Source organism: Anarhichas minor, unplaced genomic scaffold (genome assembly GCF_050575085.1).
Source record: "Anarhichas minor isolate MPS153535 unplaced genomic scaffold, ASM5057508v1 ptg000021l, whole genome shotgun sequence".
Classification (NCBI taxonomy): Eukaryota; Metazoa; Chordata; class Actinopteri; order Perciformes; family Anarhichadidae; genus Anarhichas; species Anarhichas minor.
Window position 1 is genome coordinate 9,174,789 of NW_027466467.1, and position 19,586 is coordinate 9,194,374.

A 19,586-nucleotide genomic window follows, 5' to 3' on the forward strand; every position below is an offset into this window, starting at 1 on the left:
TGACGTCCTCTGAGTGAGAATGACTTTTAAAAAAACAACAGTCTGACAACAGCTCAGCAGGCGAGACGACCGCGGAAAACTGAGAAGCATTTTTATTTTGTAACTTCTCCTCGCTTCCTTCTTTCCTTCCTTCCTTCCATCCTCCCTCCACCTGTATGACTGCGTGAAGACAAAAGGTAAATAAACTGTTAACTGTTAAATAGCTCAACCGGTGGAAAAGTTCAGTTAACAGCAGGTGCACAATCTTTATGGGTATTTGTAACGTAAATATTTGGGGTAACGTTATGTCCTGACGGTGAGTATCCTCATGTAACGTTGACACAAGACTTGACAGCCAAGATTGAATTAAACGTAAAAGTTGCATTCAGATATATCTCCGTTCCCTTTGTCCAGTTTCAGTGGACACACCGCTGGTTCAACGACTGGGAGTTCACTGTTGACGCGTTTATTAGTAACTTATTAACAACCGAAGCATACGCGTTGTAATTACATGCAGCTCGTGCGCCACAAGGCATTACATTGGCATGGTTTCCTCTCTGAGGACCAGACTTTATATCCCAAACTACGTGATTAGCTTCTCGCAGCATCGCTCAAAGAAGTAAATAAAGCTGTGGACTGCGAAACGATAAAGAGGAGCCAGTGAAACGTCAGCCTTGGCAGGGCAACAGACACCCAAAGGCAAACAGAGATAAAGAAACCAGAATCTAAGTGCTGCTGCACAACGATTTCCACTGACTCCCTGAATGTGGCCTGAATACGCAGCAGAAAATCATCAATCAGCTGCAGCTTTATTTGCCAGACAGTGTTTGTTTCTTAGGAATCCAGCTGTAAAAAAAGAGGAAAGCAGAAACAAACAGGACACAGTGTAACAGATTCCAATCTGATCCTTTTAACACACTTATCATGCAGCAAAAAGATCATGATAACAAACATACAACATGCACAAATACACCTTATACATTTGATCCAAAGGCGAGAGGGACACATTTTGCTGACAAAACTCTGAGAGTTGCAAAGTATTTAAACTGTTGGGCGTGGAGTTACCGGTTTGTGCAAAAGTAATACAGGTCAAACCAGACGACACACAATGCCTTTGGTATTCTGCGTAACACAATTGGAAACACTACTGTTATCTTTTCTTTTCACACGGTGTGTGTATGTGTGAACTCTCTTTTTCGCTCATGTGACGGTGTACTGAGGAGCTTGTTCATGCGTCAGTGGTTTCAGTTCAAGTGGAGATCTTGTGGGATCATGTTCTTCAGACCGTATTGATCATGTGTGATGATGACTCATCGGGCCTTCAGTCAGTCTCTGACAACGTGGCTCCTACCCGCCTGTTTGAAATCTTCTCATGTTAAGTGGGGTTTAAAAGTGACAATCCAAATTCACAGCCTATAAATTTACATTATCAACTTGTGTTGAAGAGATCTGAGTAGTAGTCATCACATGACGACAGCTGCTTACTTTCTTTTTGCACTCTTTGAAGTCATGAAGTTATCAAAGATCCACAACAGGAGGACCCTTTGTTAGTCACTTGCGACACAACAGTTCGACAGGTCTGGTCTTTGGCATGAGGAAGAAACTGACCAATGAAACGCTTTACTGCGGTCGGAAGCAGTTTTGTTGTTGCTGAGGAGGAAATAAAAGAAGATCCCGGCAGGAAGACTTCTCATAGTTTCTGGTGTTTTGTTCAGTGTGATTGGTAAGTGTCTGTGGAGGTAGAGTGAGTGAGCCTTCCTTTCAACTGTGCCGACGGTGTTTGGTGACATTTTAAGACGTAAGTTAAAGAAACTTTCTCTTGCAAGTGCAATCAAGCAAGATGTTTGTTTTAAGGTTAATGGCACTTATTGTGGTTGGCTGTTGGCCAGCGTTATACTTTTCATTTCAGATTCACCTATTTGTGTGATCAGAAGCATGCAGCAGATCAGTCTTTTCATGTCCACACATGAGACTTTTAATCTCACTTCTTTGTTGCAATATTCTGTTCTTCATTGGTGCGTGTAGGATTCACACTGCAGAGTGGATAGTGTGTTGTTCAGTTTCCTTGTAGAGAGGAGAGGTTTCCTATAGTCTCTTCCATAGTGTCTCCCAGTTTCTGCCAAAGAATCATGGAGCGAAGAGTGCAAATGTAGAACTGTTTGTGTCTTCTCTTCCTGTGTGTCTCCAGACCTACTGTACTTTGTCTGGCCATCAGCAGCAGTGTGGTAAATGAGTAACGCAGCTTGTAATATCAAGACTGTGGTCAGATTTAGTTCATGAGTCTAGATAAGAGTGCAAACCAGGCCACCTCAAAGTCTGAATAGTTAGATATCCAACCTACAATACGAGCTCAGAATAAAGAGTATCCTTGTTTCTCAGTTACCCTCGAGCATCTCGCTACTCAGGTTTTGAGGTATTTTCTTGCAGCTATTCCAATGAATTTAGTTTGTGTTGCAGCGTTGAAAGTGACATTCAAACGATTCCATAGCACGTCCTCACTGGTTTGCTCTCGACAGACCAGACTCATTCAGTCTTCTTTGTAAAAAACATGGCCGTGTGTTGGCTGAAAGCGACAATGTTTTTTCAATGTAAATATGCAGCTCGCTGTATGTAAACACTTCCTCTCCTCCCCTCTTTCAGCGACTCAGTCATGGAGAGCTCCGTCGAGGTGTCCCAGACTGGCGGCACCTCTGACCCCAAGCCAGCTCTGGCCCCCAAACCTCGGCTCACCCCCAAGCCCTTCTCCCTGCAGAAGAACACCAGCATTCGCTCCATCAACGCCCCAAAGACGGCCCGTGTAACCTCAAAGACGACAACACAGCAGACAGAAATATCTAAAGCCGCGAGTGTCCCCAAACCGACCGCGACCACCCCGGCTCGGAAACCCCCTCAACAAACCACCGCCTCAGATTCCAAACCCAGCCCTGTAGGTGGGCTCGCCAAAGATCTGCCAAACACAACCAGGGAAAGCAAAGCAAGCCCACATGGAGAGGATACTCCGGATTCTGGTGTAGGAAAATCTGATCCAGTCACACAAACCGCTCCACCCAAAGAGACACCCGAGTCCGAGCCAACCCGGAGAGATGATGTCACCCAAGCAAACCACAAAGCATCCGCCGACGTTGTAAACTCAGCAGAGACAGACAGAAAAAAGAAAGAAGACGAGGCTGAGGCTTCCGTCATCCAAAGTCTCGAAGAAGCAGCAAGCGACGTTTCTTCTGCGGACAGCCTAGCGAATCGATGGGGCGGCAGCAGGAAGCGCCTGTCCATGGAGCTCACCTCGAGGTTTGAGTCGGCCGGCCTGTCTCTGCCCCCCCAGCCCACTGCCACCATCTCCACAACCGGCAGCACGGAGGACGCAAACAAACCAGAGCCCTCGGATCCGGAGCCGAGCCTCACGACGTCCGAGCCGCCAAACAGAGAGGGTGACGACGGAGCACCGAAGGAGGACTACAGCGGAGGAGGCAGCATAAAACGCAGGATCAGTCTCCTGTTTGACTCGTCGTCGAGGCCGGAGGCCATGACGACGAGAGACGAGCCGGAAGTTGTAAACGGTACGGAAGGTGTGAAGGGTGTGAAGGAGAGAATCAAGAAGTGGGCCACGGAAAAGACCCCTGAGGGTCCGAAGACTGAGAAGCAGCCTCGGGTTGTGCCCCGAAATCGCTCTAAGAGGTGAGTGAGCCGTTCCTTTCGTCTGTGCTGATATGTGTTTGGTGACATTTTAAGACACGAGTGAAAGAACATGTTTCTCTTGCAAGTGCAATCAAGCGCGTTTATTTTAAGGTTAACTGCACTTATTGTGGTTGGCTGTTGGCCAGGGTTATAATTTTCATTTCAGATTCATCTTTTGTGATCACTTCTTGTTCTAATTTATGTTTCTGCTCAGGAATTTCTTTTTGTAAAATTGGCTCTTTATTGGTGCGTGCAGGACTCACACTGCAGAGTGGATATAGTTCTTATATTGGTTTCCAGTTTCTGCCAAAAAATCATGGAGAGAAGAGTGCAGGTCTTGAACTGTTTGTGTCACCAGCTTTGTCTTCTCGTCCTTTGTGTCTCCATACTTACTGTACTTTATCTGGCCATCAGCAGCAGTGTGGTAAAAAAACAGATTTATGTCCTTAATCTAGATAAGAGTGCAAACCAGGCCAGAAGATTAGCTGTCCAACCTACAATACGAGTACACAATATAGAGTTTTTTACAGTTCTCCCAGTTTCTCACTTACCCTCCAGTATCGCGCCGCTCTATTCCAACACCAGTACAATAGATGTGAATAGAGTTTAGTTTGTGTTGCAGCATTGAAAATGACGTTCAAAGGATTCAACAGCAACATGTCCTCACTGGTTTGAGGAGAGATTTCACTGTCAACAGTTGGAACGCCTTTACCACAAAGAAATAGTTTTCTATGAAAACTGTCAACAGTGTGTTTGACTAATAATCTGAATGGCTAGATACAACAAGAGGCAAGTGAAAGATTTCTTTAACTTTGGACAGAAGCTAGCTGTTTCCCCAGTTTCCAGTCTTTATGCTAAGCTATGCTAACCAACTGCTGGCTGTGGCTTTGTATTGAGCACGCAGTCTTGAGAGAGGTATCAAAGAATATGTCAAAATGAGCTTGGATGTATTGATAAGACAGGTGTGAGCTCTGCCATCGATCTGTGGACGATTCCTTTGACTCAGGATCATAAAACCTTGAACCGCTGTTCTGTCTTCCACAGCTTTGAGCCAGCGACTGCTCCAACAGCAGAGAAGACCCCCAAAATACCACCCGCTGAGCCTCCTGTAACGGGGACGTTGTCCAGTCAGGAAGTGGATCTTTCTTCAAAGGCTGAACAACCCACAGAGACCTCAACGGAGATGTCTAAAGACGCTCCCACTGAATTCAAGTCGTCGGACAGCTCCAGAGTAGAGCATATGCTAAACAGATCGGCGGAGGGTGATGTCCAGCTACGCAATCGCAGCTCGTCTAAAGCCCACAGTGCCACCGATGAGGGAGACTCGGATGAGAGGGAAAGTGCTCGACATGCTCCAAAGAGGGACAACGTCAAACGCCGCTCTGTTCGCTTCGGTGTCGTGGAGAGAGACGACGGTGGGCCACCCGTGATCCTGGGCTCACCGACCGATTCCGAAGAAGAAGAAGAGGCTTCTGAGGGTGAAGCTGAGAAGGAGATCCCTGTTTCAGTGCCTGCCTACACACGAGTAGGAGGTCTTCAGAGGAAGGATGATGATGATGATGAGGAGCGACTGAAACATTTGGAATTTGAAAGAAGACGGAGAGCAGAGGACCACGAACAGGCATCACTCAAGCTGGAAGAGGAGCGGCAACGAAAGGCAGAAGAAGAAAAGGAGAAGGAAAGGGCAAGGCAGAAGGAAGAGGAGGAAAGGGGGAGAGAGAGGGCAAGGCAGAAGGAAGAGGAGGAAAGGAAGAAGGAAAGGGTGAGGCAGAAGGAAGAGGAGGAAAGGAAGAAGGAGAGGGTGAGGCAGAAGGAAGAGGATGATAGGGAGAGAGAGAGGGCAAGGCAGAAGGAAGAGGAGGAAAGGAAGAAGGAAAGGGTGAGGCAGAAGGAAGAGGAGGATAGGGAGAGAGAGAGGGCAAGGCAGAAGGAAGAGGAGGAAAGGAAGAAGGAGAGGGTGAGGCAGAAGGAAGAGGAGGATAGGGAGAGAGAGAGGGCAAGGCAGAAGGAAGAGGAGGATAGGGAGAAGGAAAGGGCGAGGCAGAAGGAAGAGGAGGAAAGGGAGAGAGAGGGGGCAAGGCAGAAGAAAGAGGAGGAAAGGGAGAAGGAAAGGGTGAGGCAGAAGGAAGAGGAGGCAAGGGAGAGAGAGATGGCAAGGCAGAAGGAAGAGGAGGAAAGGGAGAGAGAGAGGGCAAGGCAGAAGGAAGAGGAGGAAAGGGAGAGACAGAGGGCAAGGCAGAAGGAAGAGGAGGAAAGGGAGAGAGAGAGGGCAAGGCAGAAGGAAGAGGAGGAAAGGGAGAGACAGAGGGCAAGGCAGAAGGAAGAGGAGGAAAGGGAGAGAAAGAGGGCAAGGCAGAAGGAAGAGGAGGAAAGGGAGAGACAGAGGGCAAGGCAGAAGGAAGAGGAGGAAAGGGAGAGACAGAGGGCAAGGCAGAAGGAAGAGGAGGAAATGGAGAGAGAGAGGCTGAAGGACGAGGACGTTGCGAGACAGATGAAGGAGGACCGGGAGAGAGAAAGGTTGAAAGAAGAGGAGAGGAAACGGGAGAGGCTGAGAGAAGAAGAGATGGAGAGGGAAAAACAGATGCAGTTGCTGCGGCAGAGACAGAGAGAAGAGGAAAGAGAGAGGGCGAAGCAGAAAGAGGAGAGATTAAAACAAGACCAGGAGGAGAGGGAAAAAGAGAGACTGAAGGAGGAGGAGAGGGAAAAAGAGAGATTGAAGGAGGAGGAGAGGGGAAAAGAGAGATTGAAGGAGGAGGAGCGGGAAAAAGAGAGATTGAAGGAGGAGGAGTGGGAAAAAGAGAGATTGAATGAGGAGGCGAGGAAAGAGGAGAGACTGAGGGAAGAAAGAGAAAATCAGAAGCTGAGAGAGAAGAAAATTAACAAAAAGAAAGAAAGAGAGGAGGAGTGGGAAAGAGAGTGGGTGAAAAGGACGGAGAGCTTAAGAGGAGAAGAAGAAGAGAAGGGAAGAGAGAAGGAGTCGGAGTTGATGTATCAGAGAAAGACAGAGGAGGACAGGGACAGGGCGAGACAGAAAGAGGAGAGACTGAGTGAGGACAGAGAAAGACAGAGGCTGAGAGAGGAGGAGGAGAGATTGAAGGAAAACCTTGAGGATTACAGATTGGAGGGAAAACTGAGAGAGAAGGAAATTAACAAAAAGAAAGAAAGAGAGGAGGAGTGGGAAACAGAGTGGGTGAACAGGACGGAGAGGTTGGGAGGAGAAGAAGAAGAGAAGGAAAGAGAGAAGGAGTCGGAGTTGATGTATCAGAGAAAGACAGAGGAGGACAGGGAGAGGGCGGGACAGAAAGAGGAGAGACTCCGACAAGAGGAGAGGGAGGAAGAAAGATTAAGGGAGGAGGCGAAGGAAAGAGAAAGAGAGAGGCAAAGGAGGCTGAAAGAACAGCAAGAAAAAGAAGAGATGGAGAGAGGGAGGCGAATGGAGAGTGAGAGACAGAGAGAGGAGGAAAGGAAGAGGCAGGCGGAGAAAGAAAGAGTGGAAGAGTTGGAGAGAACAATACGACAGGAAATGACAAAGAGTCGGGTGGAAGTTGTTTACGATGACTTCTCCGTCAGACCGTCTCCGGCTAGCGTGGATTTCGACGACTTTTCCGTCAAACGGAAGAGATGGGGCTCGCAGGCTAAAGTAGAAACGAGTCCGCTCACCCACAGTCGGTCAGCTGTCTCTGAGGATAAAGAGGACGTCCAGGCGCCACCGGACACTGTCACTCTTCTGGGATATAGAGCGCTGGAGCAGGTGGAAAAACCAGACAGCCCAGAGCCGACAGAGGAAGAGGAGGAGAAGGAGAAGGAGGAACAGCTCATCTCCACGCAGGTGGAGGAGGAGGAAGCGGAAAAGGAGACGCAGAGGGGGGAAGCGGAGGAGACAGATGAGGATGAAGTGGAAGAAGAAGACGAGCAGGAGGTAAATACAACATTCAGTCCCGGTTCTGTTGGAATGCAACTTCATTTTGTTTTACAATGTTAGGAAAGCCATGTTTGATTTAAGCTCGATGTTGCTTTACACACAAAAGATCCCACTCCCACTACACACTGGTATCAGATCGGTACTCTGTATCGACCGATACCCAAAGCCCAGCTGTCAATCGGATCGGTACATCCCCACTTTAAACCCACTCTTGACAGATTTAGTTGTGAACACCAGCACAATATGGAAGCAGACATTGATTAATGTCTCAGGTAGGGTGAGGTTTTAGTACAGAGACAGGAGTGTACATGTAGATGCGGTCCGCCTGGCAGCCACACACACACACACACACACACACACCTCACCTGCACCAGCACATCGGCATTCCTGAAACACGGGAAAAGACATCTCGTTGTACTTGCTTCACCCTGTTTCAGTCACAGCTTAAGAACGTGCGTTTGTGTGTCTAGGCGTGACATTGAGTGATGAAACAAGCATGTGTCACGTGTCAGTAGTAGTATCTGCTGACAGCAAGGGCGGATTTTATTCAAATAAAAATGAAACATACTAATAGTCTCGGAGAAGGATAAGTGTTGATTTACGAGGCGTGGCGATAAAGAAACAACAACATATTTCTATGATTCTCAAACGGCACTCAAATCACTGAAGATGGTATGTGTGTGGTGAGAAAAAGACAGTAACAGTCCATCAAACTGGATGAACTTCATGTCTAGTGGTGCACGAAAGTAGATGTGTGGTTAGAACGGAAAGAAATCTAACAGGAAGTGAGGTTCCTCTGCAGCTTGTTGCGCAATAGTCTGTCACCTACTTTTGTTTCGCTTCTATTTGTGTGTTATTTTTTTATATATTTTCAAAGTAAGAGGCATTTTAAAAGAAGAAATATCTATATATTGATGAGCATATGAAGGAGGAATGGATTGGTTCTCATGGGCCTCTTGGATGGAATATTTCCAGCAGCTATGGGTGAGTTTCTGCGGATAGAAATGTTTCCGAACACGACGTGAGTGGTTTCACAGCAAAGCCAGTGAGAGGGTTCAGCCTATGATGTTAGATTTACGTTTGGTGTCGTAATACAGTCAGCCTCTCCCGTCACCATATTTATCCACTTTAATAGGAATTAGCAATCACCATTTACTAAAGTAATCAAATCAGCATTGAATAGACTACATGTTAAGTATGTAGACTATTTGTAATACAGAAGTCCATTTGATTTAAAGCATCAATATTTAGCAAATGATTATGATTTAAAATGCTTCATTCAAGATCTGCGACTAAATTTAGTGACGATGTGACAATATGTACCAAGAGACAATAGAGATATGTTTTCCATCATACATGTTGTCATATCTAACCCTTTAACAGCTCATGTAGTATTTGGTCATTGTAAAAAAAAATCAATATGATGAAGAACTCTGATTTGTTATGAGTTTAAAGGTATAGTTACACATTTTATAAATACGCTTATGCGTTGTCTGGCTGAGAGTTAGATTAGAAAATTGACACCACACTTAAATATTAAGCTGGATCCAGCAGCTTAGCTTAGCTTATCTTAGTTTAGCATAAAGTTTAGGGACAGGGGGGGACAGCTAGCCTGGCTCTGGTAACAACGGGTAACAAGACCTGCGTACCAGCACCTCCAAAGCTTGTCAATTAATACATTAACTCTCAGAGAAGCTAGCTCTGTCCCCGTCTCCAGTCTTTATGCTAAGCTAAACTGTTTGTTTGCAACCAATATATCAAACGATTGCATTAACTAATATCTGACCTTCCTGTCTGTTTTTCCCCCGCATTTTAGGTTTCTTAATTCATTTTCAATAACACGTACTATATCAAAATATGTAAAGATACTGCAATATTGAAAGAAATGCTACACATATGCCTTCTATGATAATAAATAATAATAATAATACATTTTATTTATATAGCGCTTTAAAAGGCACTCAAAGACACTTTACATGTTAAAAACAGAAACAATAGAAGCATTTATAATAAGGACAAAATATACGACATAACAGTAAGAAAAAAAATAAAAAATAAAATAAACATGAAAAGAAAGAAAGAAAACATACATGACTGACTTTAGAGGTTAAAAGCAGATTTGAATAGGTGAGTTTTAAGTGCAGTTTTGAAAGTGGCAAGTGACGAAGAATGTCTGAGGTGTTGGGGCAGGGAGTTCCAGAGGGAGGGGGCAGCAACGGAGAAGGCCCTGTCCCCCCAGGTCCGATGCTTGGACAGAGTAGGGGGGGTAAGGAGGTTGGCGTCAGCAGATCTGAGGTTGCGGTTGGGAATGTGATGGTACAGGAGGTCCGAAAGGTATGAAGGGGCAAGGTTGTGGAGGGCTTTGTAGGTGATGAGGACTTTGTAGGTGATGATAGGGGGTCTTTTCAATATTACCCACTCTCAATTTTACTTTTTGTGTTAGTTGAAAAACATTCAGCCAATCTGAGAATATAAAAATATATAAACTTGCTAACAACAACAATAACGCTCGTTTCATGAGAGGAGTAAACTTTCTACTTCTGACTAGTAAAATCAATGTCATCCCCCTTCCAATTTATAATGAAGGTATTCATTTGTAGCTTGTGTGCAATTGTAGGTTGTTAATTATAAGTCTGTAAAGATGTGAGGAAGAATCCGACCACTTTTCTCTTACAAATTAGCCGAGTGTGAACTCTTTTGTTAGTGCTGCTATGCTTATTATATGGTACATGGATATCAAAATGCTTCTTTTGTGCTTCAGTTGATTCACATTCAAAGACCGGATTAAACATCCGAAAATGACAGGAAAGCTTGATCCCGCTTTATTATGAAAGGAGACAAGGCAGCAAACAGTTCAAGGTGAACGGATCAAGGCGTGGTGGTGCGTGACGCCTTATCACAGTACACCAGAGGGAGTGAACAGCTGATAGGGCCATGCCAGTCAAGGCAGATCGGTTCAACACCTGTTTGAACATGCAACATTTTTGCAGACTTCATGAAAACACTGAAATCTGGAGCCCTGAACTGTGTGTGTATGTGTGTGTGTGTGTGTGTGTGTGTGTGTGTGTGTGTGTGTGTGTGTGTGTGTGTGTGTGTGTGTGTGGGTGTGTGTGTGTGTGTGTGTGTGGGGACATGCGTCTTTGTGATATCGCGTTTCTGTTTGCTGTGTGTGCTTAAGCAAACAAACCAACTCACAAAAGCACTGAGCTACTGTAAGGAGGCATTGTGCTTTAGTTGGACCTGAGGGTGAGCGTGCAGCCCTGTTTTCACCACTGAGTGGCACTGCTGCTCTTAAGAATTGCACTTCCTTCTTCTGCGGCACAGATACCAACACGTTTATCTCATGTAGAGCACATTTCACTGCTATAACATATCACTAAACAGTAAAGTTGAATAAAATCTTTTTAAATATATCTGCGCAGCAAGAAACAAAAACCCTCCACATCAAAGACGCCATTGTGTGGGCGGAGAAAGGCTTTTATTTTGACAGGACATAATGAGGAAAGTGTTTACTGGGCAAACACAAGCTGTGCAGCCAACCAACCGTGTGCCCTCATTCAGGTTACTGACTGAAAGATAGATCTTACAGGGAGAAGAGCTATGTGCTTATCATGTCCTCATTTGGATCTGGTCAGCAGGGCAGCGGGTCAGAATGACCATACATGGTGCCCCTCTTTCTCTGTCTCTGTCTGCCCCCCTCTTACACACACACTTTCTGGCACACATACACTCAAAGGAGGATGGGCTACACCGCAGACAGGAAAGTTCACATGTCCACTGTCCATTCTCTCACTCATCTAGCGCTCCAAACTGCCTCTCAACTCTCCAAAAGTCTTCCTGTTGTGTTTTCTGCTGTTCCCTCTGCCGAACCCCGCTCACAAAGACCTGACTCATTGAGTTACCTGCATCATTTACCTACGGGGGAGAGGGAGGTGTGCGGAAAAGCACCTAAAGGCCTCAGCCTGCCGCACCTTCCGTCCCTCTGGATTTTCCACATCCGAGCACAGACCTGTGCTTTGTGTTGGCGCTCTGTGAAATCACTCAGGTGTGGAGGGGTGATCTACCTCCCTCTACCTGGCGTTGGATGGTCGGAGTGCCGGATATTTCCCACGCTGCTTTTCCTTTTTTTTTCTTCTCTTGAATTGAAAATGGAGTTGTGATGTCAACTGGGACGTAGGTACAGAAGCAAACAGTGGCAGTAGGAGTCTGATCAAAGGAGAGAGAGAGAGAGGAGGTGCACATGAAAAGAGGTCATCTTTACAACTGTTGTGTGCAGGACTAACAGCTTCATTGCTATTTTGTTTTTTTACTGCCAAGAGATTTTTCTTTTCTCTTTTGACGAGAGTTCTGTCAGTGTGTTTTTAAACGGATCATTATGCGATAATGGGGGAAGTCTTTCTTCGGGACGCTGCTGTTCAGGAAGTCACATCCATCGTCGTGGATGCTGCTGTGGAATAGTGTTGTCACAGTGCAAACACATGGCTAAGTCAGACTATTTACTTCTTCACTGACAGCAAATAATAGACCGTTCCAGGAAGTTTGTGTGACCTGAACCACAAAAAACATGGATATAGAGGATGGATCACGCTCAGATGAAAGATGGACTATATCTGTTTTTTTATGACGTCCGAAAACCTTCTCACCAAACAAACACAACTTGTGCTCTCTTTACCTTCTGCTTATTGTAAAATGACGACTGAAAGGTGGATCACAGACGCAGCTTTCTGACTCACCCAGAAATTGCCTTCTTCTCTGGTGACCCATTCCCCCCCTCCCTCCCATGGTGACCCTAGTGCCTGGACGAGCAGCCGTGTGAGCTTCTCCACCATGCAGTACTTTGGAGGGAAGCTGTCGGCTGCCCAGCTGCAGGTGGCGGGCTGGGTGGGGGGCGTGCGGCGCTCCTTGCAAGGGGCTCTGGAGCTGGTGTGGGGCAACGCAGAAGAGAAGCAGGAGGAGGAGGAGGAGGAAGAGGGTAAAGAGGAGGAGGAAGAAGAAGAAGGTGCGGATGGACGAGGAAGGTTTCAGAGAGCCGTGTCCCCGCTGCGTAGCTTCGCCAGACGTAGCAGGAGATCCCTGCGTCGCTTCTCCGTCAGAAGTCGGCAGAGTCTGCAGAGGAGAGCCGCCGAGCCCTGCTCTGTAAGAGCTGATGTAGTCAACCAGCAGAGACCAATGAAGGCTCTGAAATGCTCTGTTCTTATCATATACAGGTCGCGTCTAAATAATTCACCTGACAAATGACAGTCAGATTTGGCATTAATAGCCTGTAAAGGTTTGACTAGCTCATTTTAATTGACAGATCGGTACATTGATGAATGAACATACAGTAGCAGCTTTTAGGGCCTGGGGTTTGTCAAATTGAAGACCCAAGGGCTTCGGTGATTTTAACAGCTCCATGTCTCTCGATAGTGTAATAACTCCCCGTCCATGTGTTCACAGATAACCATGCAAATGTGAAAAGGGAGCGCAGTATAGGCAGCGGCAGTGTTACAGGAAGTTATCTGATAAAGTTGTCCGAATGCAGTGTTTGTATCAGTGGACATGCATTGCCCTTTCCGTCTGTGTCTGCGGTGTGTGTCAGAGGTAAAGCTATAACTACAACATAGTGGGACACAGTTAGACAAGGTTTATCCAAGTATGTCTGCACCCTCTGTGTTGATCTTTAGTTCAAGCTGGTTTAGTCCTGCTGCCATTTTACAGCTTTTTAGCTCTATATATCATTACATTAGAGCCTAATACATTTATTATAATAACCATTGCATTGGATTATAATTATGTTTTAATTACATAATACTGATAATACGTATAATTCAGGACTATTTTTTTGGAAGTACGAACACTATACCCCAGTACACACGTTTATTTAAATGTTATAATATTGTTTTGTTAAGATAAAGCAAGTATTATAAAAGACTTAACGATGAGAAAGCCTTCAATGTAGCATGTTGTAAAGGTCTACAGGAAATCTTCTGCCAAAATAGCATAATAGCAGCTATATGTGATTTACTTAATACTAATCTCTTTATATATATATCTCATCATCATCTGCTTTGGAGATAAAACAAAAATGTATCTTTGGGCGCCATCTGCAATACAGGAGTTAGTTTTTTGAGACATATACAGGCTGAAATCTGTCTTGTTAGTTTTGTAGTGTTTACTGTGGCTGCTGACTGGAAGTGAGGGTGTGTGTGTGTGTGTGTGTGTGTGTGTCTGTGTTTGTATATGTGGGTTTCAGCACACAGGAGCTACAAAGACCAAAAGGAGAAAACAACCTGCAGGCTATATGTCCACTTTTAATTTGATGATCCATCACTTTCCTTTATTCGAGGGGATGTTTTGTTGTCAGTCTTCATCTATTATTCTGTAGAAGCGTCTCGGTTAGTTGTGCGTGTGGCATCTTTAGACGGAATCTTCTCCACTGCGCCACAAACAAGCTGTCTTTGCACATTCCATCAACCTTGACAAAAAATGTTTTGGAGGTAAACTATAATAAAGTCCACTCTGTCTTGGCTTGTACGTCCTCCGCCCTCCAGAGCACACCGGCACATTCTCACTGACAGGTTTATTGCAGATTAGAGTTGTAGTTTATGTCGACACTTAGAGATTGTCGTTGTGTGGATTATTTTTACAATACTTTTTAAAATAAGGAACACAATGCCTGTAAAGGGTTTCCATAATGTGTACGTCACTCTGAAACAGGCTGTGCAGATGTACATTAAAGCTCGACAAACACGTACCGCTCATAGTGACAGACCTACAGGTAACAGCAGAAAAGCTCTGATAAACCCTCCTTCATGCTACCTGCGCCAGACAGACAACATTTCATACACGTGCCCAGTGTTGCACGCTGTACTCGTACCACTGCCAAAGAGGAAACATTTATAAAAATGAATAAAGACCATTTTTGAATTCACAAGAAGCTTTTTGGACTAAAATGAAAGGAACGTTTTCAACTCCGTGATGTGCTGAAAAATGATGTAATTGCACCACCGTAGACTTTGTCTCTGCTAGAACAGACTCTGTTTGTCTCTGCATCTAAACACATTCTGGGGTTGTAGGAAAATCACTGGAAGCCTAGTCATTCATGCTGTGATGTTGCCAGACAACAGGCATTGTGCAAATGGCGTAGAGTAATAAACTGACTTTTGCAGGAGATGAGATGTGTGTGTGTGTGTGTGTGTGTGAAATCGTACAGAGGGCAGCGGTGTTTACGAGAGTGTTGTGTTGTATCCAGGTGACAACATCAGACGACACAACAGCGGGATGTGCCCCTTGACAAAATGTGAAGCGAGCTTAAAGGAATGTGTGCGAGGAAGTGCACAGTAGTTGCTTTTGTTTGGAACGTGTTTGTGTGTGTGGGTGTGCGTGTGTGTGTGTCCATGCATTCCAGCATGTGGGCGTGACAGCGTGAGTGTGTCAGTGTGGGCATATAGGTGTGTATGCCGGTGCTCATGGTGTTTATTGAGGACAGCCCAGCCTCTGTGACCGGCTCATTAAAAGATGCATGCTTGGCTGGTCCTTAGTCCTCTCTCTCCCTCTGTAGTTACTGATCTTGGCTCAGCACACAGTCCGGTTTCTCTCTCTGCCTCAGCGCCGCAATGTGAAGTTCTAATGTGCAGATTTACAGAACAGCACATCATTTGATTTTTTTGTGTGATAAAGCAGTCGATCTAATAGAGAGAGGAAGAGGAGCAGTGGTAGTTATCTGGAGTTCAGTCTAGCAAAACATGTCTCTGGTTCTGATGCATGATATGATATGTTTTTTCCAGTTTAATTGAATGTCTTTCTGTCTCTGTCTCTGTCTCTGTCTCAGGTTAACAGTTATAGCATAAACGACGAGGACACTGATGCTTTGATCAGCAATGAGCCAGACAAGCAGAATGGGGCTTGTGAACAGACATCTGACATTGACAGGTATATACACACCCTAGACACACACACACACACACACACACACACACACACACATGCTGTGAACTGCAGACTGTATCTTTCGTCTCCCTTAATGGGAGACAGACAGGACCGGACAGGTTGAAGTGTCTTTCCTTGTGTCTTGTGTCTTGTGGCTTCACATTGAGATTATTTTATTCAAACTGAGCACACCTGCAAATAGAAGCTCTATTCTGTAGCTATCTGACACTGACGTCTGAAAGTAAGTAGCCTGAAAGTGCAGTTTGGGTTTGGAGGGCCGAGTTAAGCTCCGGCTTCACAGTATGATCAGCGGAGCATGTAGTGCAACCGATAACAACTTTTGCAATGACAAAACTTAAATATTCAGCATAACCAGACATGCAATTAGCATTTTCTGTTTTTTAAATATAAAACCTGTGACAACCCAACTAAGTGTAGCTGCAAACTAAAATGTGACATCAGGTTTCTTCTAGACTTGAGCTCTCTGTGCCCCCTTGTGGCTAATAGAGCACAACACAGGAACTCAGAAAACTCCTGAACTTGGACTGAAAGCATCTAAGCAATGTCCTTTTAGTTATAACTTCATTCTGGGCTCATACATGATTTTAAAAAGCCTCGTCTCTCTTCAGTCCAAAGCTCGTCCCTGACCAGGTTCCTGAAGTCTCTGAAGACGTTGATACCACTGACTTTCACAGTGAGCCTGAGCACGCTCCATTCCCTGAGGTTAGTGATTCTTTATTTCTACTCCTCCCCCCTTTCCCGAATGGTGACACAAACACGACACTACAAACATTAACGTGTAGTTTGGTTGTTCATTTGCAAACCTATCTGGGAAAACACGCACTCTTGCATCAGGTCCGTTAAACAGTGTGTTCATTGCTTGCTGGATTCTGTGTGTGTGTGTGTGTGTGTGTCGGTACACAGAGCTCCACTAATCTGCTCGACACCAGCGCACAGAGATCGAAGGCAGATCTGGGTAAGAGGCGAAATCGGACTCGCCCGCCACGCTCGCTACGTGGAGGTTTTCCTGTGATGGAAAGCCCGGACTGGGGGATCTCTGAATCCACAGGTTACTGCTGCATCCATAATGTCATCCAAACTTTTCAAACAAACAAGCAATGGATCAATCAAACATATCCGTTCCAGACTAAATGCGGTCTGGAAATGTGGATTTACTGCATGTACTGACTGAGCCATTATATCTGTGTTTTTAGATGAAAATGAGGCATCTTCTAAGCAAAGGGATTCGGACTCTGAGGAGGAGCAGCCTAAACTGAAGATACTGTGTTCTCCTCCTCCCACCTCTCAGAGAGTCCCCATGTTCCCTGGTTTGAGCCCTGCAGCCTTAATAGTAAGTTCTCAGAGTTTGAGAAGAGCTTCAGTATACGTATGTTTCCCAGTTTTCATAATAAACTGCGTGATCCGTAACATGGTGGGCGGCATTTGAGAAAAGTGTCCTTCACTTTCTCCCCAAGGCTCAGCTAAAAAAGAGAACAAGTGGAGGAGGAACTGGAGGAGGAGACGAAGCAGAAGAAGACAAGGGAAGAGAGGAGAAGGAAAGTCAAAAAGAGGAAGTAGCACCGCCTCCCTCACAACTGTCCCGCTCTCCTCGCCCTGCCGCTCGTCTTGCGGGTGCTGCACGAGTGCTGCCGCCCATAGGCGGCATGGACGGAGGGTGAGAAAAAGAGCATGACAGCACATTTCCAAAAATGTATAAAAATCTTTAATCATGACACTCCTCTCACCTGTGATTCTGTGTGCCACTCAGGGCCGTCTCCTCTCCCGCATGGCTGAAAGAGCTGAAGTCTAAGAAGCGCCTCAGTCAGTACGACGGCGAGACTTAGCCAGACGCAGGTGAGCCATATGGATGAGGTGATAATTGAAATTCCAAAGACACTGATTCTTTTCTACATAATAAAATATGAATTTAAAAAGAAAGTTCAGCTTTTTCCTTGTTATAGACTTGGGACCAACCACCTATTGTTCTTTCAGGGGGGTTTTCTTTACATTTTAGAGTTAGTACATCAGGAGCGACATGTTTTTTGCATTTTTGAATCACCTAAACCTTTTTCATGTCTCAACATAACTCTTCTTTCTTTTTTTCTAATTTTACCAGCATTCTAATTCTGTTAAATACTTTTAGCTTCCTCTCATAAAAAGATGAGCCAGTGGGCACACTATGTATGAATAAAAAGCATCTTTTGGGTGACTTTCCTATTTAGCAACAGAATTCTGATACTGGTATTAATAACAAGCACTTGTTCATAACCCATACATTGCTTGTGATATGTTGAGCATTATATTGGACTTAAAAGGCTCAGCCATAGAGGAGCGTTGAGCAAGAACATTTTTGACATTTGGCTTATACTCTGAATTACTGTAGGAGTGAAGGCATTATTCAAAAGGACTAATAAGCTTGTGAGTCATAATACAAGACAGCTGAATAGGTTTGCGATAACAGAAAGCGAATGGTTTGAACTTTCCGGCAGCGCTGTCAGGAACACGTGTGTTATTTGATGCGACTGTGTAAAATACTGACAGCGAAGACCAAAACAGGAAGTGGGCCATATTTCTGAAAAGCTTTCTCCTGTCAAGATCTAAATTGCACAGTGGGTAAAGACATCCTCAATTTTGTGGAATTGCTGCTAGCAGCTACATTTTTGCTCTTACCTTCACGTACATCAGCTACAGTAAGTGAAAAGGACATGCCGATGTAACAGGGTTATGGATTTGACCGCCACTGTTGCTGAAAATGAATGCACTCGTGGCAGTGTAGATTACTTACAGATAAACCCATCCAACAAACGACATCTGATCAAATATATTACATAAAGTTGATGCCTCCTGTAGTCTGTGATTTGGAAAACTTCTTCCTGAACTTTTCTTTCTCTTGTTCCCTTAAGGAGACGACACTGCGCCATTGCTGTTCAGCACGAATCAATCCATCTCAGCTGCTGCTGCTTGCTGACAGACGCCTTGCCACGATTGCTCTATTTTCATCTTTGAGTGCCTTAATTTGGACCTTCACTGAGATATGCAGGAGGGGAGTTCAGGCTTTTCTGGCTTGTAAATGAAATATGGTGCCGAGGCATTGTGCCAAGACTGTGATGTGTTAATGCCAAGTACATGTTTTATCTACTGCTGTACAGAGGCTCAATGGAGGGGGAGGACACCAACGTAATTTAGAGCAAAGCCATGGATTGTCTTGTTGTGTGAATGTGTTAGTCCATCATATGCTGACAGGGACTGATGACACTAGGCCTTCAGCTGGATATCTACCTTCACACATACACACATATGTACAGAAAATACCGACCATAAATAATGGATCGCACCTTGTGTGTATTTTAGTTTAAATTGTACAAAAATGCCTTTTACGTCATCTTTCCAATCGCAGATTGTCTCAAATATACATTTAAGCACTTTAAAAAATATATATAACAAATGACCGTCCATACAGTACAGCTAAGCAATAGAATAATCAAGTACCTAACTGTAGTAACATGGTCAGGGGAATTGTTCTATTTGTTGCACCATGAATGTCGGTCTTCTCTTTCCAGGTCCACAAAACTTAAAGATGCACTTCCTGGTTTTTATGAAAACGCCCAATAGCTGATTAGAAAATCTACAATGAGCTTGGAGGGAATTCTGAGCACGCTATAACAGAATCAGGAAGTGTGTTTTGTGAAATCTTTAACCCAGAAATCTGCTCCAGATGTTTTTATGTGCCTTTTTATTGTTAAAGAGTGACTGTCATCATTGCTGTAATCATTTAAGATCAACATGCTGTATGATAAGAGGAAATTGAGGGAATTTTATTAAAACTTTTCTATGAAATGCAATCGAGTGTATGTTTTTCATGGGAAGCTTTCACACCACAGTGCAAAAGGTGGGCATGCCGTGGAGCATGAAGACGCACACGTCCACTGGTCAGTATTAAGACACAACTTGGAAATATTGACGACGTAGTCTCATTCACCTACTGTAAGCAACCTTAATGGATGCAACTTTTTGAATGCTGGATGAAGAGAAAGGTAAAGAAACAAATAGAAGACAGGAAACTGGAGTGCAAATTAGCTGGGTGGGGCCAATACTGCTGAGTGAG

The 19,586-nt window shown here is 44.8% G+C and overlaps 1 protein-coding gene across 2 annotated transcripts; it reads left to right on the top strand.

Annotated features, from left to right (window-relative positions):
• The first annotated feature begins 15 nt into the window (after positions 1-15).
• Positions 16-19,323, top strand: tnks1bp1 (tankyrase 1 binding protein 1). Of its 2 annotated transcripts, XM_076095764.1 has the most exons (10): positions 16-176; positions 2,620-3,651; positions 4,696-7,570; positions 15,384-15,484; positions 16,111-16,204; positions 16,406-16,550; positions 16,696-16,832; positions 16,957-17,156; positions 17,250-17,335; positions 18,385-19,323. In XM_076095764.1, exons 2-9 carry the CDS (start codon positions 2,630-2,632, stop codon positions 17,323-17,325), a joined length of 4,650 nt encoding a protein of 1,549 aa, XP_075951879.1. In that variant the 5' UTR covers positions 16-176; positions 2,620-2,629; the 3' UTR covers positions 17,326-17,335; positions 18,385-19,323. The 2 variants fall into 2 exon arrangements, with proteins under 2 accessions (XP_075951879.1, XP_075951880.1); XM_076095765.1 differs by lacking the exons at positions 15,384-15,484; positions 16,111-16,204; positions 16,406-16,550; ... (2 more) ...; positions 17,250-17,335; positions 18,385-19,323 and adding an exon at positions 11,375-11,788.
• Positions 19,324-19,586: the final 263 nt, after the last annotated feature.

Excerpts from the sequence above, each read along its gene's own strand:
- tnks1bp1 (XM_076095764.1), top strand. The coding sequence starts at position 2,630 with ATGGAGAGCTCCGTCGAGGTGTCCCAGACTGGCGGCACCTCTGACCCC. Across the intron at positions 16,551-16,695 it reads GGGGATCTCTGAATCCACAG|ATGAAAATGAGGCATCTTCT; the intron begins GTTACTGCTGCA and ends CTGTGTTTTTAG. Across the intron at positions 16,833-16,956 it reads TGAGCCCTGCAGCCTTAATA|GCTCAGCTAAAAAAGAGAAC; the intron begins GTAAGTTCTCAG and ends TTTCTCCCCAAG.